The 26301-nt window shown below is 39.6% G+C and overlaps 1 protein-coding gene across 2 annotated transcripts in view; it reads right to left on the bottom strand.

Annotated features, from left to right (window-relative positions):
- Positions 1-863: 863 nt before the first annotated feature.
- Positions 864-26301, bottom strand: part of tsga10 (testis specific, 10) — a 69808-nt gene continuing 44370 nt past the window's right edge. For both annotated transcript variants that reach the window (XM_052026355.1, XM_052026356.1), the window contains 8 exons: positions 23927-24095; positions 18741-18851; positions 16384-16569; positions 15068-15277; positions 11366-11568; positions 6824-6928; positions 5453-5599; positions 864-1491 (listed from right to left, as the gene is read on the bottom strand). In XM_052026355.1, the coding sequence (XP_051882315.1) occupies positions 1467-1491; positions 5453-5599; positions 6824-6928; positions 11366-11568; positions 15068-15277; positions 16384-16569; positions 18741-18851; positions 23927-24095 (1156 nt within the window). In that variant the 3' untranslated portion in view covers positions 864-1466. The remainder of the gene's footprint in view (positions 1492-5452; positions 5600-6823; positions 6929-11365; positions 11569-15067; positions 15278-16383; positions 16570-18740; positions 18852-23926; positions 24096-26301) is intronic.

A 26301-nucleotide genomic window follows, 5' to 3' on the forward strand; every position in this document is an offset into this window, starting at 1 on the left:
GTGGGAACAGGGGTCCTGGTGAGTTTCAGGGGAGGGTGGGAACTGGGACTCTAGTGAGTTTTCAGAGGAGGGTGGGAACAGGGGTCCTGGTGAGTTTTCAGAGGAGGGTGGGAACAGGGGCCCCGGTGAGTTTAGTGGAGGGGGGAAACAGGGGCCCCAGTGAGTTTCAGTGGAGGGTGGGAACAGGGGCTCCAGTGAGTTTCAGGGGAGGGTGGGAACGAGGGCTCCAGTGAGTTTTCAGGGGAGTGCAAGAAACCACCTGTGATGCAGATGCTGAACATTTGGGATTACTGAATAGTTGATAATGGATAATTTTATTGTATCAGCTTTTTATTGCTGCGGATGACTTTAGCAGTGGCTATTAAACTGTTTTAGGTTACTATTTATATTTCCTTTTCTGTTTTCTAACAGTTCACAGGCCTGTGATAATGTCATTATGTCAGCAGGCATAGCATCTTTGCCATCACATCTTTCTCCTGGATTTCACCACCATAAATAACATTTTTCAAGTTACTAAACTCTTATTCAGGACAGTATTTACTGTACTGAACTGTACATTATCCCAGCTTCAAAGGAGAATTCCCAGCTACTATAGCTGTATAAGATTCTCTATTTTCCACAACTCTCACCACTGGGCTCTCTGACTAGCAATGTAACTTAGTGATGTTACTAAATTTTTTTGGATCTACAATAGAAATGAAACAGGATACTTGAGCTTGTTAGCATTGAGTTTTCTTGAACCAATTTAATATTTCTAAGATATATTAGGGAGCATGCCAGCTCTTTTTCATCAATTTTTTTCACTGCATTCCTAAAGTAATGGGCCATTTGTAGATTACAAAATATGCTAAAATTATGCAAAATACGTTTTTATGCTTAATAAGGAAACAGTGAAAAAAATGGCATCAATAAAGTTCTACCACAGACTTTGCTTTTGAAATCACATTAAATGATTGATTATACACAGGATTAGTTAATTAATGTCTACGGGTAAATTTCAAAGTTAGCAGTACAATTGATTACAATCTTTCTGAAACTAGTTTATAAAGGTTAAGTTTCTATTTTATAACAGTAACAATTGAAAACAGTGCACAAGAAGTTCCTTGGTTCAATGGATTTATTGGCAACTTTTAACTGCTTGTATTCAAGTTCAGTTAATGATATTCACTTAAAAAGTTGAGCTACAGTGCAAGACAGTGAAATGTCTATAGATTATGTGATAATGACTGAAAACCTTTTTAAAAGTTGCATCTCTTTGCACTTTGTTTAAATCCCAAGAAGGAAAAGCAAATGCAATAGACAAAGTAAAATTCTCTGGCATATAAGGTGAAAGTATGGGTACTTCATTAACACGTTCAAACAAAATTGATAATACAGAATTCAATTGTTCTGAAATGGGGAATGTTCTTCCTGTATGTTTCAAAGGTTCCTTTCCAAATGATTATGGAGATAAACCTTCACTAACGTCAAAACTCCTTCAAAGATGATGCCCTGGATGGAAACAAGAATAAATTGAGTTTAAAATAACTTAGAATTTAACTAAAAAGGTAAAAAAAACTGCAAGTGCTGGAAATTTGAATTAAAATTAGAAAATGCTCTGGATACTCAACGGGTCAGGCAGCATCTGTGGACAGAAAACAGAGTTAATACTTCAGGTTAATGACCTTCCATCAGAATTGAAAATCTGAGAAAACAAACATTTTTTTGGATTGCAGAGAGGAGCAGCAGTGGTGAGAACAATGGAAATGTCTGTGAAAAGGTTGTCAGGTTGTCCAGGCGCTGAGTGAAGTGGAATGCTTGTTAAACATTCTGCATCTCACAGCTCCAGCATGTATTTTTTTCTCTCTACTGTCTTCATTCTCCATTTACGGTCCTCGAAACAGATCAGCCATGATTAACAAGTATTCATTTCTCTCTCTTCGGGGGCACTGAAAATGACTGCATCACCAAGACAACTTTGAGCCTCACCCTATCACAGGCATTTATGCCGTTGTCTCCACCAGCACCCCTCCCTGCAACTTAAAACATGCTTCTCACTTTTCCAGTTCTTGATGAAGGGTCACTGACTTGAAAAAATAGCTCTGTTTCATCCTCCTCCCATGCTGGATCCCCAGCATTTTCTGTTAGATCATCTTGTATTTTCTTTTTAAAAAGTTGTTGCTCTGTTTTGGAAGTACACTCTCCATGCAACAAGATAAAATGGCAGGCTGACACAGTTAGCTGTGATAGTGATCCTGAGCACAAAACCAATTGTGGCTCAGATTCCGCAATTACCTCTACATATGAATATAGGATCAGGGATTGCAGAGCTGGGCAACAAGTGAACCAGCTGTCTCTTACTGTAAATAAATCCAAAGACTTCTCAATCATTTAATGAGCCAGACAGGCAAAAACACTCCTGGGGCTGTGGGATCCTGGTCATGGTGAGCAGGTTTGCAGGGCTGAAGATTCATATAGATTATGCATCAGCTAAGTCAAAGTGAAGACCCCTTAAAATTTCACAGCTATGATAGTGCATTACCTATAATATAATTAATTCACTAATCATCATTTTTGATGTTATTCTCTCTTGGGCACCAAGTTTCTATCATTGCTAAGAACTTGCAAGATGAAAAACCAAGGCCTTTTCTCTGTAACACAATTCAATAGTGTTCAAGCACAGGCGTACAAGCAGAAAATAGCGAATCAAAATAATTATTCGTGACTAAGCATGTTCATTCATACTACTTTAAAGTAGCAGAGAGAGAGAAAAACACTGGCTGTTTTGAGCATAATGTGCTTATTTGTACATTGGCAAGTAAAATAAAGTGTATATTCTATATTAGAGGATCCAGTAATGGCTGGGAAAAATATGATTTTAATTTCAAATCTATCATACAATGTCATTGAAGTTACAAAAATGGATTTATTGGTCCAGAGATTTAATTGAGCTGCACCCATTTTTGTACTACTGAACTCAGTTGTAAAATTGAGTACTGAATGCGATCAGGACTTCATGATGTGCGTACAATCAGACTTTCCATATGCATGCTTCCTTGCATTTAATGCAGAACCTAACAAAACCCTACCAATTGCTTCTCCAAGAGATACAACTAACCTCCATTGTGAGGTTGACCCTTTTACACAGAACATTACAGCACAGAAACAGGCCCTTCAGCCCATCATGTCAGTGCCGACCATGATGCCAATCTAACTAATCCCATCTGCCTACACATGTGGTCCATACCCGTCTATTCCCTGCCTGTTCATGAGCTTGTCTAAATGCCTCTTAAACATTGCTATTGTGTGTGCTTCTACCACCTCCCTTGGCGGTGTGTTCCAGGTGCCTACCACTCTCTATGTGAAAAAACCTGCCTCGCAAATCTCCTTTAAACTTTTCCCCTCTTACCTTAAACCTATGCCCTCTAGTATTTGACATTTCCGCCCTAGGAAAATAGACTCTGACTGTGCCCCCTACCTATGCCCTTTTATAAGACACTGATAGATTCATCTCAGAAGAAGCCTTTCAAATTGTTTTAAAGTGGTGCGTAGGGAGGAGAGGGGCTGCTCTCCCCAGGTGTTCATCTCTGCGGCCATCAACTGTAATCCAGAGTAGGAGAAGTTGGATGCCTGCCCTGATATTCCTTCAAACAGTTCAGCCCAAGATGCCATGCTACTTTCTGGAGTGGATCCAGGTTAGAAGTGACACTATTAAAAGCTCCACCCATAGTGGTACATCATGCAGGTTTAGTTGTGTAACTCCAAACTAGCATGGTTAACAACTGCAAATATGAAAAAGGCCCACAAATTGTGCCACCTTCACTTCGGTATGTGAAAATCACTCCCTAGATGCCTGTATCAGACTGTTGTGTGCCATTTTTGCATGTGCTTTATAAATGAAGAAAAATTCTTAGGTCATTATTTTTAAATTATGATTTCAATTCTTTTTTCCATTTTCCTGATCATTAAACTCATGGCTATGATGGGAACGCAAGTGACTTCCACCATTATTAACCCACCATGTTGATGACATTTATCGCCAGGACTTTTTATGGAATAGATTTATCTGCAGCTGACTATTAAAATAAATTAAAGCCAGGTTACTCCTATAAAAAGTTTGCTTTTGTTCCCATAGGATTCTTTTTTGAAATGGTGATGCACCTCATCCCTCTCCTGCATGAAGTTACCAACTCTCAATTGGTTGTGGAAGCCCAGAGCTTTCCAATACAGAGAGAATGATTCAGCTCAGAGCCTCTCTGTGACAGCAATCTAAAACTGATCCCACATCCCTCCTCCCTCCCAGGGGAATCTGGTAAAACATTTTAATTAACAACTTGTTTACTTACATTACTTACAGAAAAATTCTTTATAGGCACCAAATGGTATAAAGTTAGAACGTTAAAAACTAGCACCACAGAATAAAGAGGAATAGAGCAGCTCATTTTCTAATCTGCTCACTTGCTGCTCTGAGTTCCATTGTGAGCAAGATAACTAACTAACCTCTCACTCAGTACAAATGATGGAATGACTGCAGATAATTTGAAATGTTAAAAAGAATCTAACTGGCAGGATCAAACAGTTAACACAAAAATCAACTTTAAATAATTTCTTTATGTCGTGACAACATTAAAAACAGTGCAGCAGATAACGGCACAACCTAGAATAAACCAACATGCCTGAGACTGGGTCTCTGGATCTGTGTATTTGTTCATGTTAACTGGGCTGCAATGGTTATCTTCAATGTACCTTGACTAGAGATGGGGAAAACAAGTTGGAGATGTACTTATGTAGGGTGAAGCCAAGATTAGTCTCACCTGTCCTGGCTTCCACATTCAAACACCCATCAACATTCACTGCCTTGAGCTCATTGTAGAAGAAAACCTTTTTTTTGAAGAGTGGTTACAGCTTGTGGATCTATATGCCAGCAAAGAATCAGCACTTTCAGAAGTAGTGGAGCACATCACTATCTAATCATGATTCTAATTTCAATAGTAAAATTGCATGCGAGTTACCTTATTAATTTCATTTGTCACACATCTTAGTTACCAAAGGCATCATAACTACAGTGTAAACAATTGCTTTGAAAGCACAAAATGGCTGATTGGACTTCTGGCTGCTATTTGTTAGATCCTAAATGTCATTTAAATGTCCTAAATACAGCTAAACTCTCTTGTCCTGAGTTATAGTCGTAGAACCAAAACCAACAGTGAAAATAAATATCATTTTCTTTTACAGAGTAAATGCAGAGCATACTAACGGATAGGAATCATTTGGCCAAATTGTCCAATAGTTGTCCCCTCTCAAGAGTTTCTACATTGTGATTAGCCAATGGATTTCTTATAATCATTTTGGCTACCTGTAGAGCAGATAACCAAAGTGGATGAAGTGAGAATTATTTTTGAATGTCCGAATATTTTCAGCCTGAAAGCTGTACACACACGCAACATGATCAGATGCAATGCGTCAAAGCTACCTGTTCAGTGATCTGTTTAGGGAACAATCAGGAGATCGACGGCTGGAACGTTCAGGTGAGTGTGAACCTGGACTGAGAGAAGGTTGAGGTGGTGATGTAGTACGGTAAGAGGGGCCATGTCGGCGAAGTTCCTGAACTGCACATTCCCTGTAAAAGTACATTCAGAGTGTTTTTAATTAGCACAAAGCAACACTAAACTAATGTCTCCGTTGCCAGAAAGAGTGTAAAAACTTTAACACAAATATAATTTGGAGCAGTTAACCTTACTATATTCTGTTTATCAAACAAATTGGGCAGTAATACTCTGCTGCAGATTAACTAAACCATTTATGGAGAAACAACACTTTAGAAGACAGCTCCCCCAAGGGGTTTTGTGAAGTAAGGGCAATTGTTTGGCCTAGATTTTCTGCTTCAGTCATTACTAGCTCGCAATTACCCTATTATATGGTGAAGAGACAGAAAAGTCATGAGCTGACAAGTGGACAAGATTAACATCACAATAACGCAAAATCCCTTATTTAAGAGCTGGAATCTTCACCACCATTAGCATTCATGCACATAATTACATTCCTGCCATCTCTAGGGGAAAGAACTTGGATGTTACAGCTTCTTCTGAAACTTAGAACACCATGCCTCTTTGCACATAGTTGCTTAGAAGCTATGGACAAAATGCAGGTAAATAGGACTTGTATAGGTAAGTACAATGGTCAACTTGGACATGGTGGGCCTGAGGGCATGTTTCCATGATCCTATGACCCAAAGGTATCAGGTGTGGTAGAAATGATTGTTCTTGGAGGTCTCTCCCACCACTGCAGATAACAGAGATCAGAGAGTCAGAGACTGCATTACTGACAAATGGGATGGGGATGGGGTTGTGGTTGGAGAAGATCAGGAGAGATTGTCAGAGGGTTCAATCAAGCATCACGCAGTTGATTGGTAGGGAACGGTAGAGAATACCAAACAAAAATGGCAATTGAGGGAGAAAATAACATTGTAAACTTAAAAATCTCCCCGGAAAAAGATGGATACCTTTGACTCTCTGTTGGTGGGCCAGGGAGGGGAGGGCTCTTTAACCACTGCCAAAACAGACCATAACTCTCTGGTTATGGCTGCCTGCAGTTTTCTTAAGGGTTTTCTATAAGTGGTAGGATTCTGCATGATGTCAATCGAGTGCTGTATATGTCTTATGACATCACCATGTCCAGCAGCCTGAGCTATTCTGTCGCACACAAGAAAGCTCCAGCAACAACTGCAGCCCAACCTCTGCTGCTTTGTCCCAAAATGGCCTTCTCAGCACAGAGCTTTGGGGGCCCCTGATGTATATAGAGATCACTATAACAGAGTGAAAAACAAACCAAAACATACACTTGCCTTTCAAATCGTTCAGTACCCAACTGTCTCTTTGCCATATCTAATTCCGTTTCAAGCATAGCTGCCTTGCTCCTCAGTTGAGATATTTCACGGGATTGAGAAGCCCTGCCAAACAAAATATTAAATATATAAGCCTTGGGCATAGCACAAAGGAACAACAGTCAGGAGCATGAGATATCCTTGGCAGATAAAGTAAAGCAGAATGCTATGAGATTCTGTACACATATTAAGAGCAGAAAGGTAAGTCGGGAGAGAATAAGTCCCCTGAAGGATCAGTGTGGTCGTAAAGAGAGAAGGACGGGGTCTTAATAAAATATTTCTTGTCTGTATTTACCATAGAGGAAGCCATGGAAGCTTGGGAAATCAGGGAGGAGAACAGTGATGTCCTGAAACATATAGATATTACAAAAGAGGTGCTGGCAGCCTTAAGTCACATAAAGATGGATAAATCCCTGGGGCCTGACCAAATGTATCCGAGGACATTATGGGAAGCAAGGGAATAAATTGCTGGGGCCCTGGCAGAGGTTTTTATATTTTCCTTAGCCATGGCTGAGGTACTGGAAGAATGGAGGGTGGCTAATGCTGCGCTTTTATTTGAGAAGGGCTGCAAGGACAAGCCAGGGAACTACAGACGAGTGAGACTAACGTCAGTGGTGAGAAAGTTACTGGAGGGGACTCTGAGAGGCAAGGACTCTTAGCATGGCTCTGTGTGTGGAAAATCATGACTTATGAATTCGAGTTTTTTTGAAGAGGTGACCAAGAGGAATGACAAGTGCAGGATGGCAGACATTGTCTACATGGACTTCGGCAAGGCTTTTGAAAAGGTCCCGGATTGTAGGTAGGTTCAGAAAGTTATGTGATCCAAGATGAGCCAACCAATTAGATACAAAATTGGCTTGGTGTAGAGTCAGAGGATGGCAGTGGAGGGCTGTTTTTCAGATTGGAGGCCTGTAACAATTGGTGTGCTGCAGGGATCATTGCTGGATTCTCTGTTGATTATCATATATATTAATAATTTGGATGAGAATATAGGTGACATTATTACTAAGTCTGCAGACGACACCAAAATTGGTGATGTAGTGGACCATGAAAAAGGTTTTCCAAGGTACAACAGGATTTAGATCAACTGGGAAAGTGGGCAAAGGAATGACGGATGGAACTTAACTCATACAAGTGCATAGTGATGTATTTTGGGAAGAGAAACCAGGTCAGGACGTTCACAGTAAACGATAGGGCCGTGAAGAGTGTTGTAAAACAGAGAGGCCTAGGGGTACAAATACATAGTTCCCTGAAAGTGGCAACACAGGTAGACAAAGTAGTGAAGAAGGCATATGGCATGCTTCCCTACATCGGACAGGGCATTGGATACAAGAGTTGGGACATCATGTACAGCTGTACAAGACATTAGTGAGATGCACCTGGAATATTATGTGCAGTTCTGTTGACCATACTTTAGGAAGGATGTGATTAAGCTAGACAGCATGTAGAAAAGATTCACAGGCATGTTTCTAGAACTGGAGGGCTCGAGTTATAGGACTGGGACTGTCCTCCCTGGAGCAAAGGAGGCTGAGGGGTGACTTTATAGAGATATACAAAATTATGAAGGGCATAGATAAGGTGGATGGACACATTCTTTTTCCCCAGGGAGTCTAAAACTAGAGGACATAGGTCTTAAGATGAGAGGGGAAAGATTTAAAGGGGACTTGAGGGGCATGCTTTTCACACAGAGGATGGTGGGTATCTGGAAGGAGCTGCCGGAGAAGTGGTAGAGGCAGGTACAATTATAACGATTAAAAGACATTTGGAGAGGTTCATGGATAGGGAAGGTTCAGAGGGATATAGGTCCAATGCAGGCAAATGAGACCACCTCATGAAGGCACCTTGGTCAGTCAGCTTGTTTCCATGCAACTTTAACAATGTTACATCTTGATGCCTTAAGTTGTTCACTAAAATTGTTTCTGATATGACTGACTTTTCAAAGACAGAACTCGATATTTGTAAAAGTAGTGTTCCAATCACGTGTAGGCCACCTTCTTCCTCAGTATAACAGGTCAAAATGCTAACTTTGTTTATCCTTCCACAGATGCTGCTCAACTTGCTGAGTATTACCTACATTTTCTGTTTTTATTTTAGGACTCAGTGATCCTCTTTGTCTATTTGACTTCTGGAAGCTGTATAACATTTGTGGTAGTGAAATATTTACTGCTACTTCCCTTTCATCCCTGGATTGCTAGTTGGACCAAATTATAATAGTCCAGAAGAGTCACAATAAATACTACAGGTTCAGTGAAAGAAAATATTGGGCCAATTTAGGCAGACTTCCCAAGTGACAGCCCTACTACTGGTTACGAAATATATAGCAGTCTTGCCATATGGCATTTTCACATACGTTTTCCACTGACCCTTGAGGTGATCAGAATCATTTCGACTTTTTAAAAAATCAATATACTAAACCATTATCACCAATATATAAACAAATGCAATGACTGAAATTTGAGTTGATATGTGGGAGCGCTATCTGAATTTTAAAATATTCTGTTTAAAAAGACTGATTTTCTTAAGTCTTGATCTGAAAATTTACCAAGAATTTCCCAAGAGTTTTACCCAGAATTTACCAAGAATCATTTGTGAAATGTTCTCCTTAAGTGGTATTGTGCAATATTTCCTCTGTGTTGTATTTGTTAGTCCAGGCAGTAGACTATCAAAAGAAAGAGTGAACAACTTTAAAGCAGGAGTACTTAATGCTACAGACATCTTGCTTGATTAATTTGCAGAACAACATCCTATAAATTAGATACTATTTATGGAATTTTCCCTCTAAGATGTGGCACACTGTGCCATACCAACCAATAACATTTGACATTTGGTCTGTAGAACATTTGCTAGTTCAGGAAGAAGAGTTCTACAGTTGAGAATACCCTTCAGCATTTGGGGTGGCTGAGAAAAAAAATCAGCGAGTTTACTATCTGTGATAACTGGAAAGTCCATGGGCTGGATTCTTGCAATTTTCAACAGAAAAGGGGATATAATTCCTTCGAAAGAAAACTACAGTAGTCAACCTTCCACTTCAAAAGTTGTGACAAGTATTAGACGCTACACATTGGACGAAGGAGGCAATCCATATTATAAAACTATGCAGTGAAACTGAAAGAGGTCAATGGATTTGGCACTCTATATATACAACTGCCTTGGGGCACTGAACTTCCACTCCCTATATACTCACTATTGCTTTTCTCCACCTAACTCATCTGTTACCAAAACTCTCATCTTTAAAAAAAGATCTTCATGAGACGTGGATGCGGCTGACAATACTGCCATTTACCACCCAACCTGAATTGTTCCTGGACTGAGAGGATGGTTACAAGTCAACCACATTAGTGGGTCTGAAATCACATTTAGGTGGATTTCCTTCCCTGAAAGACATCAGTGAGCCAGATAAGTTCTGAGGAAAAATCAAGTCGTTTCGTACAGCTTCTTTTAAAAAAAATCCAATTTATTTAATTACTTGAATTTAAATTCCCCACCTAGCATAGTGGGTTTCAAAATTCATGTCTCTGGATCAATAGTCCAGAAGTTTGGCTGCTAGTATAATAACTGAAACCACTGTACCTCTGATTTCATGTTTTCTACCTACTGCTACCCATGCATTCCACCGATTCCAAAGCTCTTCCATTCAAAGTCCCATCTTTCACCCTCCAAACAACATATCCAAAGCTCTGCTGGCGTCATTCTAATTCACATTTCAACCTTCACTCTAATGCTTATCACTGATCTATCAATGCCTTGGTTTTACAGTTGTCAATCTTGAGCTTCATCCTCCTATTGTCTCCCTCTCCAAATCTGTAACATGCTCCAGCCCTGCAATGCTCTAAGACATTTGAAAACTTTGTCCCTTAATTTGGCCTAATTTTACAGAAGCAGAAATTTAGATTTTAGGGAAGTATTCAGAAGTATTAGGGAGTAGGATAGAAATAATTTGAAGTAGCTATGTGTTCTAATTTGTTAGGATCTGGAAAATAATCTTATAAGCACCAAAGGACTATTAGAAATTTTAATCATAGTGAAGGTTAAAAAATGGCAGGAATATTATTTGATAAACAAAAAACTGGCAGAATATAGAAAGGCAGAAGATTGGAGCCAAGTGAATGTCTCTTTTGAAGAGTTCAGGGGGGAAATGGTTTCAATGAATTTCCATGCTATAATATTTTCATGCTATAATGCTATAATAAATTCCATGCTTCCTGATCCTCAAAGATAATTAAGCAAACCTAAATACAACATTTATTTATCTTACATTTCCAGTGTTTAACAGGCGATTTAGAATCTATTCTTTCAACTCTATGTTACACAACTAAATCAAAAGAACCTCAAAGATCAGACTGACACCATTCCCATCATTTTTTTCATTTGGCTAATCGCATCATAGCAAAAACTGAAGAGGTGAGGAAGAGATCAGGAAGGTTAACTTAATAATATACCTCCAGGAATCAAAAGGTTCACATCTTATGGATAGTGCAAAGCATGCATAAATGCAGTACGTACAGTTTGCTTTCAGCCAAGGAAAGTTTATCTTTAAAGAGCTGAATTTCAGTCTCTTTCTCCTGAGTGACCATTTGGCTTTGGAACTTTTTCTCCCGATTAGATGCCAACAAGGATTCCAGATTTTTTATTGAAGTTCTCTCACTTGACAGCTGATTTCTTAAGAGCTCTATTTCAGAACGGGCTGATTCAAGTTCACTTAGAACCTTATGGAAGAAAAGTAAATACCATTACATTTTTGATAAGAAGGGTGATGAACATAACGCTTTACAGCACCAGTGACCTGGGTTCAATTCCGGCTGCTGTCTGTGAGGAGTTTGTACATTCTCCCCATGTCTGTGTGGGTTTCCTCCAGGTGCTCAGGTTTCCTCCCACATTCCAAAGACGTACGGGTTAGGAAGTTATGGGCATGCTTTGTTGGCGGCGGAAGCGTGGTGACACTTGCGGGCTGCCCCCAGAAGACTACTCAAAAGGTACATTTCACTGTGTGTTTTGACGTACATGTGACTAATAAAGAGATCTTATTCTTATCTTATTCTTAGTCTTATTATTTTAAATTCTTGGCTAAAACTGCAAGTCCAAATGTTAATGGGCTATGGTAAACAAGCTACTTAAACGGTATTTTGATCCATGAAGAGCTTTATTAAGGATAATAATGCAACAGCAAATTAATTATGGATGCTATTTTCTGTGCAAGCTTTGTGAAATTAATCCTTATTGCACTATGGGTGAATAGCCTTGTTGGGCTGCTGGTGGCAAAGTTAACAATCTATCTTATATCATAACTTTTAGGTTAATGTGCTGCAAAAATGCTTCAAATCTTTAATTAGAGGAACAAAGGACTTCAGATACTGGAATCTAGATGAAAAACACGATGATGCTGGAGGAACTCAGCAGGCCAGGCAGCATCCGTGGAGAAAGGCAGGCGGTCAACATTTCGGGTAAGGACCCTTCCTCAAGACAGGCGGTCAACGTTCTGAGGAAGGACTGTCCTGAAACGTTGACCACCTGCTTTTCTCCACGGATGCTGCCTGGCCTGCTGAGTGTGTCCAGCATCATCGTGTTTTTCATCAAATCTTTAATTATTGGTCATATGCTAATTTCTTTCAATATAATCCCAATCTCCAAAATTAGAGATGATTAAAGCCAGACAAATCACCATGACCTGATGGCCTGCACCCAAGGGTTTTTAAGGAAGTGGCTGTAGAGATAATGGGCCCACTGGTTGAATTTTTTTTCAAGATTTGCTAAATTCCATGAGGGTATCAGAAGATTGGAAAACAGCCAATGTGACTCCCCTGTACAAAAAGGGAACATAGCACAGAGAACAATATAACACATGAACAGGCCCTTTGGCCCACAATGTCTGTGTCGAAAACAATGCCAAATTAAACTAATTCTCTTCTGCCTGTACGTGATCCATATCCCTCCATTCCCTGCATATTCATGTGTTTATCTAACAGCCTCTTAAACGTCACTATCGTATTTGCTTCCACCGCTCCCCCAGCAGCCCATTCCAGGCACCTAACTTGCCCCACACATCTCCTTTAAACTTTCCCCCACTCACCTTAAATGCACACCCTCTAGCACTTGATGTTTCTACCCTGGGAAAAAGACTCTGACTGTCTACCCTATTTATGCCTCTCGTAATCTTATAAACTTCTATCAAAAGACGGAAGACGGGGAACTATGGGTCTGTTAGTTTAACACCTATTGTTGGCAACTTGCTAGAGTCAATAATCAAAGAGGATATATCTCATGATTTAGGAAAGCTGAATATAATTAAACCTAGTCAACACAGTTTTATGAAAGGTAAATCATATTTGCAAATGTGATCAAATTTTTTGAGGATGTGACAGGGAGAGTTGATAGAGGGGAATCAGTTAACATAGTGTATTTAGATTTCCAAAAGGCATATGACAAAGTGCCACATAAGAAGCTGGTACATAAACTGAAAGCCCAAGGTATTGGAGTAACTGTGCTTGTATGGATTGAAAACCAGCTGTCATATAGAAAACGTAGAGTTTCAGGCTGGAAGGATGCAACAATTGGAGTACCCCAGATTTCTATTCTTGGCCATCAGTTGTTTACTATTTACATTAATGACCTGGAGGAGGGAATGAAATGTAAAGTTTCCAAGTATGATGATGATATGAAAATAGGTGGAACAGCATGTTGTGATGAAGACATTGTGATTCTGCAACGGGATATAGAAACATTGAGTACTTGGGCAAAAACCTGGCAAATGGAGTTTAATGTGGGGAAGTGTGAGGTCATGCACTTTGGTAGGAGAAATCAAAAGGTGGATTATTATCTAAATGGAGAGACTGCATATGAGTAAGATTCAGAGGGATCTAGGTGCTCTAGTGTATGAAATCACAAAATGTTATTAGGCAGGTCCAACAAATAGAAAAGAAGGCAAATGGCATTTTGGCTTTTATTGCAAAAGGGTTGGAGTTCAAGAATAGGGAGGTTTTGTTACAGCTGTACAGGGTGTTAGTGAGGCCACGCCTGGAATACGGTCCATAGTTTTGGTCCCCTTCCCTAGTATTAGAGCCAGATCAAACAAGATTCACCAGGTTAATTTCTGGAATGAGAGGGTTGTCTCTATCACGAGAGATTCAATAGTTTGGACCTATATTCTATGAGTTTAGAAGAATGAGAGGTGACCTTATTCAAACATATAAGATCCTAAGGGGGCATGACAGGATAAATGTCAAATGTTTTCACCAGTGGGAGAGTCTCAAACAAGCGGACATAGCTACAAAATAAGGGAGCATGTCTTTAAAACTGGGGTGCATAGAAATTTATTCTCTCAAAGGATAGTGAATCTCTGTAATTTTCAGCCCCTGAGGGTGGTGGAGGCCAGATCAGTAGATATATTTAAGGTTGAGATTTAAAAATATTTGAAAGATCAATGAATTGGGAACTGGTGGAGAAGAAGAGTTGAGGCCAGCATAGATCAGCCATGGTCATACTGAGCAGAGGGGCAGGCTTAAGTGGTCTAATGGCCTACTCTTGCTCGTATTTTCTTGTGTTCTTGTGTTTATTAGCAAATATTAAAGCAATCGAATTCCCCACTGACAAGATTTGCAATTGAAAGTTCATTTCTGAATTCACAGTCTACTGTATGATTGAAATCAATGCTCTTGCCTCTTTCTTATGGGTCAAGAGGAGCAGAGGTGCTTCCCTCAGACCACTTAGGGAAGTTTCCCCTACCCAGCTCTCCCAGTCACAGGACTCTATTCCCTCCTGTAGGCCTCTACATCCCACCTCACTGCAGGAAATGTCCTGGATGAGGTGTCCTGCCACTTTGAACCCTCTTGAATACCAGTTAGCCAATCCATTTGATCAGCAGAGAAAGGGGCCTACAAACTGTTAGTGAGGTCCTGTGATTAAAATTGCCAGGATTTGAGTCCCCACCATTGCTTAGAGCTTCAACCAACTTCTTCTTCACCAGTGAAAGATCTGATATTTTCATGGAAGTGGGTGAGCTACTTCTTTCAAAGTAAGGCTACATCAATTCAGGCTAGCATCAATTTAAATACCTAGCAACTGACTAATAAAAGCATGAAGTCTGCTGCAGGCTTTGTAGGTAACCTGAATAACACTGCATGCTGTACCAAAATGGGACTGATGCATGAGAGCCACTCTAAGAAATTTAAAACACAAATAAGAAGTTCATTTTGTTTTCGATATGCATACCTGCTCCATCTCCTTGTTTTTGTTGGCCACCTGCCTCATCATCATCTCTTTGTTAGAGTCCAGCTTCAGGCAAAGTTCTTGAGTGGATGTGAGGTCAGTAAGGGCTGTGGTCTTTTCAGTCTGGACCTGCCGAAGTTCTTCTTCCAGCTTCATTATCAACTTATTAAGTGAGCAAACCTGGGCCTTGTAGGCATTTCTTGCAGCCTCTTGCTGCAGAGAAAATCCATTTTCATATTTTAAAAGTATACCACAGAATAAGAAATCTTAGTAAAGAAACACAGAATGGTTATAGCACAGAAGGATGTCAAGTTCATACCAGCTGAATGAACAATCCAGTTAGTTCCGTTCCCCAACCCTGCAAAGTCTTTCCTTTCAGTATTTATCCAGTTCCCTCTTGAACACTGCAACTGAATCCACCCTCACTACTACCCTGATAGTGCCTAAATATTTGCTCCATAACAGATATTTTCCTCATGTCAGTTTTGATACTTTTCTCAATTTGTCTTCATTCTGTAACTCCTGGTTCGTGATACTTCCACCAACAGGAACAGTTCCTCCCTATCTACTGTCTCTACCCTCATGATTTTAAATACCCCAAATCCCCCCAAAATCTTCTCTGTACCAAGGAGAACAACCACAGCTTCTCCAGTCTGTCCACGTAACTAAGTTCTCTCTTCCCTAGAAACATGTTAGTAAATCTTTTACACAACCTCTAGAGTATTTACATCTTTCCTCAAGGGTGGTACCCAGAACTGGACTAAACCAGAGGTTTAGAAAGATTCATCATGACCTTGTACTCGATACCCAGATACTCAAAGCCCAGAATCCCATATTCACCAAATATTCACCAAACTACATATCTCCAGCTAACTTTGTTCTTCCTTTTAAAAATTATGCTTCCATTTATATTGCTTCTTCTCATACTTCCTACTAAATATCTAATGTCTATAAATGTAATCTATTGCAACTTTGGCATTAAATTTCATCTGCCTATTATCTGCCCTTTCCATCAGCCTACCTCCACCTCCATGATTTATTACTGTATAAATATAAATGTTGAGTGAAATTACATGGCAAATGGATGAATGCTATTCCCATATTCAGTTTCTGGAAACATGCTTATAATAATCTTGAAATAAATCAACAATTATAGATTCACCAATAAAACATGATCACTTTCATATTCATGTACCAATTTAAATAACACAATAATTATCAAAACCAGAAATTTATTGTCTTAATATTAAAGTATACAATTTGAAAGTTTGCTGTACATATGATAATAAACTATGGATTTTAAATTTGCCAGTTCCTACCTCCTCAATTTCTTTTTCAAGTGAGCCAAGTTTTTCACACATCCTGCGGTTATCAGATTTAACAGTAACAAGCTCCAGCTGAACTGAATTGAACTCTCCTTCTATTTGGCGGGCCTTCAGTTCCCAGGTCTCTGTCTGTGCATTTGATCTACGAACTTGCTCCAGGAGATTAAAATTTTCATTTTCCTATTAAAATTAAATTTCCTATTCATTTCCTATAAAAGACTCAATCTTTAAAAAAATCAACCATTAAGCACAACTGCTATATTAACTGATCTACTTGTCAAAGAAAATATGTAAAATATATCAATGTAATCAAATAAAGCAAAGAAAGTACCAGCCTCAGATCTCCGTTCTGCATCGACCTGCCATCAAAACACTCACAGGGATCATTAGTTCCTACACCTAGCTACCAAGCAGTTTCATATTCATGCTTGGTCAACCTAAAAGGAATAAACTCAGCCACGTCAATATATAATGCTCACAAAATACATTGTTATACAAGACCCACATGGTGCACATCAACCATGTACTTCAGCATCAATAACAAGGGCTGCTAATTTTGCAGAATGCAATATGCAGATGAGAAAGATCAGCCTTGTAAGCCTAATACCTAATTCTTGTTTCCAAAATTTCTCTTCTCCAAAATTCCTACACATTTAAAAGAAGAAAATGACAATTGGGTGGAATCTGGGAGAAACAAACTTCGCTGCAAATTTCTTCCCCCAAATTAATCAATTCCAACAAATAGATGCACTCACATTTATTTGGTACCTTTCATAGCCACAGCATAGTTCACAAGGACTCCACTACCAATGCAATATCTCTGAAATGGAATCACTTTTATAGCAGAAATCCTTTTGTGCTCACTGAGGCATTGTTATTGAAGAGGTCATGCAGCTTTCCACAGCTTCAGTTTAAAATTAATTCATTGGACATTGGTTCTGGCATCACTAGTTTGAACAAATGGAAAGAATCTTTTGTATTGCTGTGCATGGGTTGGGGAGTGGAGGTGGTAAACAGATCCACTCTGCTATCCATGCAGATGGCATGCAATGGCAAAAGAGAAGAAAAGGAAAACGAATTAGTTTCAACATCGCCACTGATCGAGACATTGCTGAAGGTGAAACGTTGGCCCCAACATTTGGCTCCAGGTTGGACCTGCCAAACAGAAAATCAGAGTCCTGATTGATATAACTCTGTAATGCAGACAGGGATCTCTGGCTCCTGTTCCCTGTAACCGAATGAAAATGCAAAAAGTGGAGGTAAATTCAATAGTCACTGGCAATACATTCCCCAGGTCCTGCATGCAGCATGTCCTTTTGCAGGAGGCTGTGATGGTGTTCAACACCCTGCCCAAGAATCCTGGCCTGATACACTGCTCCACATGGTACCAAACTAAAAGAATTAGTCTGTAGCCCCTGAGTGTTGGGTGTGACTTTCTACAAATAACTGCCAACCCACCCCAGTTGTTGTCTGCTGAGAAATCTACCTGCTTTGAAGTTACTGCTGCTGCTAGCTTCAGACACTCATCAGATCAATGAAATCAGCAATATTGGCTTCAAAAGGGTGATCATAAAAATGGAAACCTAGATTTCCTAATAAACTCTTTAAATATTATTGCATTAATTCTAAGATAAACTGTGCCAGGTTTTACAGGCCATTGGGTTCACACCAGCTCACAACAGAGCAATCCCTTTCACTTCCATTCATCCTCTTATTTCCCTGTAACCCTGCCACATATTCTCTCATATGCCCAACCACTCCCCTTTTGATTCATTTGCCATTTATGGTTATGAGGAGTAAGTAACCAACTCCAATTAATATACCAGAGCATCTTTGAAATGTTTGAGAGGTAACTAGAGCACCCAGAGTAAACCCAGAAGATCACAGGGAGATTGTGCAAACTCTGAGCAGATAGTATAGGTCAGGACTGAATCTTGGTCACTGGAGCCGTGAGACAGCAGCACTAATTGCTGCACCACTGTACTGCCACAAAGAAGCACTGCACAGTGTTTCCAGCTTTTTCTTCTAGTTAAAATGGTGTTGTTCAATTTTGTTCCACAGGATTCAGATTCTAATATTTAAAACTCCTGCTGATGTGTTGCCCCAATTTCAAAAGATGTGTTATTAACATGGCAAAATGTAGGAATATATGGAGAACACAAGTGTAACTACACTACCAAAGAAAATCACATGACTGTCCACCCTGTACCCATTGAGTGGGCAGGATTAAGATCAGACATTGTCTGAAGCACATTTACAACTCAAAAATACAGATGGATCAATGGCCATGCATGATGACCAACCAGATGAGCCTTATTTTGTTACTGACCTGGCTTCTCTGAAATACTGACCTTTCCACTAAGCATATTCTCCACCTTGGATATCTCAGTAATATAATCCTGGATTTTGAGCTTCAAATCTTTACTCTCTTGAATAGATTCCTCCAATTTGCGATTTGCTGCCTGTAACAAACAAGTCAACACAACTAAAATATACCAAACCTACAAGTTATCAGAATTTTGTGCAAGTTTTCTTCAATGAAAATTCTTTTATGTTTAAATGTAATTATGGCTAGAAATTGTAAAAATAATCAGTAGCCAATTAATAACTCAGAGGAACAGTGGATTCTCGAATTCAGCAGGTTGCATGTATATGGTCTTTGGAGACTTTATGGACGGCAAATAAAAACTCAGATCTGGACTTTCTGCCACTGAGTATGTTTGCGGGTCTGGGAAAAAAAGATGGATAACTTCTCAATGGGTAAGGTTTTTCTTTTTTGCAGTAGCCTCCATTAGCCGCAAGTATGCCTGGCCCATTCTGGATTGGTTCATCTACATTTGTTCAGATGCAACTGAGTATCTGATGCAGATGAGGGGAAAAAAACCTCTTCATGGTTTCTGGATTTGACCAGATGGAAAGCCAGCCATCAGATGGCATTAAATACTCAAAAGGTCACAAAGTTTAAAATATTAAATCTAATATTGTATGATTGATTTCTTGAAGAATACTCTAACCCTCTTCTACACCAGCTATCATATTGCTAAAATTCCACAGCAATACCAGATTACATAGTGCATTTAATATGGAAAAATATCCCTTTGCTCTTTGTAGAAGGACAGTCAAATAGACAAAGGAGGATCTATTAGTAGCGGTAGCCAAATGTTAGATAAATGGTACTGCAGCCAAAAAGCAAAGTGCACCTTTAGCATTTTGGATGTAGGGAAGGAATTTACTTGGGAGAGGCCAGTCTAAACATAGATTGCCAGGAAAATCTCAGAAGTAAGTTGGCATCAGCCTATAGCACCTTTAAACCAATGCAAACATTATGGAGGGGCGAACAAAGATCTCAGAAAATGGGGAGAGGATTTGATTTTGGCCAAGGTGGCCGGTGGAAATTGCCCATGAATCACAAGCTAAATGAAAAGCTAACTTCAATAGCCACAACCAGTGCAAATGGAAACTTTATAGGTTTGGGAAAATTAGAGGACACACAGAGGACTGAATTTAGGAGGGGCAGAGTATAAAGCAAGGTAGTCAATAAAACTAATAAACAGTTTACAAATGATTAAAATAGTAGTTTTCTCTGAAACTAGTAAAGTTCAAACAGCACGTCCACTTTAATAAATATTTTGACAATTTGAATATTGTCATAGAGCCATCCTGTGCCAGAATGTGGATTTGCAAACGAACCAACAAATAGTGTACAGTAGCAACTAATTATATTAGAGCCATCTGTTTTATCTTAACACCTAAAAAAAATTCCAGCATGATCCCTGCTCTCACATAACTATGATAAAAATTGACAGGTGCTTAAAAACATATGAGGTGCATTTGATATCTCTGGGCCCATACTCGATGGAGTTCAGAAGGATGAAGGGGAATCTCACTGAAACCTACCAGATATTGAAAGGCCTGGATAGAGTGGATGTGGAGAGGATGTTTCCATTAGTAGGAGAGTCTAGGATCCGAGGGCATAGCCTCAGAATAAAGGGACGTCCCTTTAAAACTGAGCTGAGGAAGAATTTCTTCAGCCAGAGAGGGGTGAATCTGCGGAATCCGTTGCCACAGAGAACTGCTGAGGCCAAGTCATTGGGTGTATTTAAGGCAGAAATTGATAGGTTCTGGATTAGTAAGGAGGTTACAGGGAGAAGGTGGGAGAATGAGGTTGAAAAAGTCAGCCATGATTGAATGGTGGAGCAGACTCGATGGGCCAAGTGGCCTAATTCTGCTCCTATATCTTATGGTCTTATGATGTGACCTGCCTAATAGAGCCAATGGAGTGTACATAATTAGGGTCTCAGTGCTGGGGAGGTTGGCATTGGACAAGACATTAGGTTTTCTGTCCTTTGAAGAGAATTCTGCAGAGACAACATTGGTTGGATCTGTTTAGTGCCCTGAGGTGCCCGCTATAGATCATTCAAGGCAGGAATCACTGTTGCCCAATGGATCATGAGGTTTGATCTGCAAAATCCCTCTTCCTCAGTTAACGAAAGGCTGTGGCGGTGCACTGATGGTGATGGTGAATTTCATCATCTACACCTGCCTTTGTTGAGAGGTGGCTCCAGAGATAGGAGAACTGATCCATGCCTTCTATGGTCTCTTTATTCATGACCCTTTATTGTTGAGGGCACCATTGTACAGCTTGGGCAGTTTGGTAGAGGATCTTTATCTTGCGGTGTTGAGCGCAAAGCTCAATCTTTTGTATGCTTCAGTGAACAAGCTAACAATGACTTGAGATAGGCCTCCAAGTGACATCTGAGTTTGGGGTGCTATTGGTTGAATAGTTTCCCAATAGGTTGAATAGTTTCCCAATAGTCCTGTCTATTATCTCCACTACAGGTTTTTGGAAGTGAAGTACAGCTTTGTAGTGGGAATGATTGAAAAAATTGCCAGAGCAACGATGCAGCCTTGTTTGACTCTGGTCTCACTGAGATAGTTTATTGAGGACCCATTAATTAGGATCATGGCTTGTATGCTGTCCTGAAACAAACATAATATGGATTTCTGCAGGCAGACAAATTTGAGGAGGGTGCTCCAAAGTCCTGCCAGCTGATGAAGTCAAAAGCTGTAGTAAGGTCGAGAATGGCCACATATAATGATTGGTGCTGCTCCCTACAGTTCTCTTGAAGTAGTCATGGGGTGAAGATATCACATCCATTAGTGAAAGATGGATGGAATTCATACTGAAATTTGGGAAGCAGCTCTATAGCCACAGGAAGGATGAGGAGGACCTTAGTGATGACATTCCTGTGGCAGTCACCAACAGGGTGTCTCTTCTATAGTTACTGCAGTTGGATTTGTCACCTTTCCTGAAAATGTTACAAAACATTATTTCTCTCTGGTCCCCTGGCACATCCTCCACTTCCCTGATGTAGACAGAGGTTGTGATTTCATGAATGAAGCTCCTCACTACCAAATTTTAGAACAGGGAAACCATTTGCTCCTATAGCCTTCTTGTTTTGGCATATACAGTAGCCTTTTTCATTTCTTGTTGATCAGGAGCAGCCACAAGGCTCAACTAAATAGGCTGCTATATTGGAATCAAAGGTGCTCACATCAAGAGAAGGGTCACAATGTGAACACCCTTGAAGAGGTCTTCAAAGTGTTCCTTCCAGCAGTAGTTAACTGCTTCCATGACCTCAACAAGTTCACCTTCTGTTTGGACTCTCAGTGATGCGTTTGGGCCATAAGTGAAGAATCTACAAATTTCAGATGTGTCAGAGAGGTTGTGTCTCCTACACTCTTTCCACCCATCTGTTCTTTAAAAGCCATGGGTTTTCTGCTGAATCTCCGCCTTCTGATGCCAGAACTGTTTTAGTGGTTGATTAGCATGTGGATCTCAGGGTCATTATCATCAGACTTGTCCTGGTTCTTCTAGAAAGAGAGGCCAAGAGTCTCTTCAGGAGGTGCCAATTATGGCATGGCAGTCCACATGTTGTCTACAGTGTGGCTCCTGTTGGGTGAGAGTTAGCAGGTTGCCAGTGAGGTGCTTTCTGTGAAGAGCTACCTTCCGTAAGGTTCTGGAGTGTTTCAACATTGATTTTTTTGCAGCAACGCAAGAAAGTAAGATGACCATTTCTAGCTGGCCATGTTCACCTCCTTCTGTCTTAGCCAATACTTTTTAGAAGTTAAATGAGTAATTAGAACTCTAATATTATAAGCCAAAGGTATTAGGATTATTTCCTGAGTGGCTAATTTATTTCCATAGGGAAAATTAGTTTTTAAAATGCAAGGAAGACTAAATGTTATTAGGATCCACTTTGTGAGCTGAATAATTTAAAATCCTGATAACAGCGTCACATTAAAATAAAATGACAAAGAGCAGCAACCTGCAAGTATATTCTTTGAAGTTTTATCATTTTAATGCTATTGAAATTATCCCCAAGGCATTTTTCTTCAACATGCTCAACCTAGGCCTTCAGGAGGAATGAAACTATCAGATGGATTATTTAATTGGACATGAGGTCCTGAGGATATTTATATGTATGATGTCAAAAATAAGCCAGTAACAACAGAGAAGCAAAATGATTATCTGCACAATTTGGCTTTATTTTCCCTCATGGTTCTCATATCAAAGTCACAATATAATATTGTTTTTTGTTGTTGCAATGTTCAAGGTTTAAGATAGGTACAATTAAACTCCAATGTGGTTTACTCATTCAGATCCAGAAGTGTGATTCTAAATTTACGACCTGAAAAGAAACCCACTTATATAGTGCTGATTTGATTGCCTGAATGTATAGTCAGATTACTAACAGTGTGCAGCTGAGATCTGAGTATCAATGATCTACCTATCATAAGTTGTACTTCATATATGCCAAATTCATAATATACACTCCTGTTAAGCAATGCGTCCCACTACTAGTGCTGAAGCACAATAACTAGAAGCCACCAGTTCTCAGCTCTACTCTCTCTGCCTGGGCACAACCAGGTAAGTGCTTGGGAATTTGTGGGTTAGGGTGGAGGTCCTATTACTTGCATATGTCAGGGATTTCTCTATTATGGATACATCTTAGACAACTGCTGTGCATTTCATTTTGATTTTCTTCTTGTCTTCTTACTACCAATGGATCGGGCACAGAAGGCCACTCAATCCTGGAAAAGTTCAATGCACTCATACCAAATCCCTCTGGCAGACCAACAACCCTGTTACCTGTTAAATTAGGTTGTACTGAACATATTTTGGTACAAAGTACATGATATCACTTAGAAGATCTATATATCTATCCATAGGAAAGTATGTTGAATGTGAATAATTCCCTGAAACGCTTGCTTAAAAAAATGTAAGTCACATTCCACTGTCATAAAATGAATTGTCCTGATTCTGGGCACCTGTACCTGATTTTTCAATGTCCTTTTATGAATTACCTATTGTGAAATTTGCAGATAAGAAAATATGAATGCAATGCAATTCAAACCTTTATTGAATTGTCTAAGTACATCAACAATTTGGACTTTCAAGATTTATTTGAATATAGTAGCACCACTAACAAATGAACTACTTTTACAACAACAAAAAGGTGTTTCCTATTCTTACCTGATTGTCATATTTTAGTTTTGATAGCTGTTCATGCAGGTGATTATTTTCACGAACAGCAGTTTCTCGTAACTGGCCTACTTCTGTTAGTTCGGAATTGATGGAATCGTATTGCCGCTGAAGATTGGATATCTCATTTTCTTTATTGTTGATAGACTCATTCAATTGACTATGGAATCAGAACACATACAGGTTAACTAGCTGTTAAGTTAGCTAAAACTCTGGTTCATTCACATCAAGTGACATGACTCTGCTAAGTGTATGGCAACACTATTTGTGTGGTTGGTTTTCTTGAAATATCTTAGTCCACAACATCTTTGAGATGCTAATTCTATCCATATGCAAGACTTGAAAAATGTGATCAGAGTGTGATCGGAAATTCCGAAACTTCATTCACACCCACCATGACTTCAGTGCAAGATTGACAGTACATCTGTGATACTTTATCCCCTAGCTCTTGATTAGAGAATTCCAATTTGGAACAGGCAGGTAAGCAAGTATATAAAAAAAGTCTTTATTAGCAACCAAAATTTTATCGGGTAGGTTAAAGATAAGAAATCACATTCAGTTACCTACTCTAATCTTCAAAAGCCAATGTAAATTTCATTCACACAAGACTAATAGAGATCTTTATGGTTGAAAGAAATGTCATCTGAATGAAGCCAATACAGACTGGATGGCAAGGAAAATCTGAGTAGGTTGGAAGAATATGTAGTAGTACGTAAAAAATAATTCTTGTGTTCCATGACTTAGTCATCCATACAGTGTAACCATGTTGATAGCAAATAGTTGAAATCCACACCTATCTGCACACAAATGCTTACATTAAAAGAGCATTTCAGCTTCTCACAAAGCCAGGCAAAAGCTTAAGATGAGTAACCTGAATGATCATCATCTACGCACATTAACCAAAATCTCAAATACAATCACTGTGGAATATTTGGATTGTTCTTCCAGTTATATTGCTATTTGTAGAAGAGAACATTAGACAGATAATGTTGATAATGTTGTACAGAATTCATTTGAATTCCCCAAATTGCCTTATTATGTAGATGACATTGATCCTCTCACATAATGTGAGGACAAGAAAAAACATACCCAGCTGAGTCATCTGTGTCATATGAATGATCCCTTATTAGTCCCTTAATAATCTCCTCCTCCTGAGGCACTCGTTATCATGCCTTCAGTTAATTGAATTCACTTCATGTGACATTAAGAAATAGCTGAATGAACTAGACATAGTTGGTCCCATTAATATCCCAGCCTGGTAATAACCATCACTTCAGTTTACTCCAATCTTCAACAAACTGAGAGGATTGTCAACATACTACTATCAGGTGTCATTATTTTAAATTTTATTTACAGCGTGGTTACAGGCCCTTCCGGCCCAACGAGTCCATGCTGCCCATTTTAAACCCAAATTAACCTACCCGACACACGTCTTGGAGTTTAGGTACAACCAGAACCACTCAGCTCCAGACCTCATTCTAGCCTTGACCCAACTATGGACATAAGAGTTTGAGTCCCAGAGATGGTAGGAGAATGACTGGCCTGTCAGCACGACAGCATCTAATGAAACATGGCACCAATTGGGATTAGAGGAGATGGAGATCTCCAGCAGCTTCAATCACACCTGACACAAAAGATAATGGTTCAGGTTGTTGGACATCAATCATCTCAAGGACATTCTGAGAGCTCATGTTGCTCTCTTGACTGTCCTTTCATCATGATGTCCATATTCCATTTGGCCCTGATTCCTAACTGCCACCACCTCCCCCCCAACCCACCCCCAGTTGACCTAGAAAGGGTTCCAAATTTAAAATTCTCCTGCAAATCCTCCAGGAATTTGCTCCTCCTCTCCTCTGCAATTTTCTTGTACTCTCCAACTCCCTTCCTCCATCAAACTTTTGCTTCTTCTGACTCTGGCCTCCTGTGTGATATCCTGGCAAGGCTGTAATGAGGCTTGGAGCCAAGTGGTCCTGGTGAAACCCAAATTAAAATCATGATAAGGCTGTATGTGAAAATAAATATACCTAACAGCTTCCAATGTGTCAAAGATTCTTCCAGCAATCTCCAGAGGACTAGAGAAGCCTAACAGGATGATAATTGTCCAGGCTGGATTTGTCTTTTATAATCATTCACTCTGGATATTGTCACCTAAACCATTTTTAGTTTTCTTTCATCCTTCAAGACCCTTTTAAAACTCTTTATTTTGACTGAAATTTTCATTACCCCATATTCTTGCCTATTTAGTTAGCTTGCCTATGACCCCTTGACTTCCTCCTCCTTACCCACAATCCCACCTAGTTTTGCATTAGCAGCAAACTTGGAAATATGACATTGGTCCCTTCACCAAGGAATAACTGGCAGTGAAA

Source organism: Pristis pectinata, chromosome 11 (assembly GCF_009764475.1).
Source record: "Pristis pectinata isolate sPriPec2 chromosome 11, sPriPec2.1.pri, whole genome shotgun sequence".
NCBI classification, from domain to species: domain Eukaryota; kingdom Metazoa; phylum Chordata; class Chondrichthyes; order Rhinopristiformes; family Pristidae; genus Pristis; species Pristis pectinata.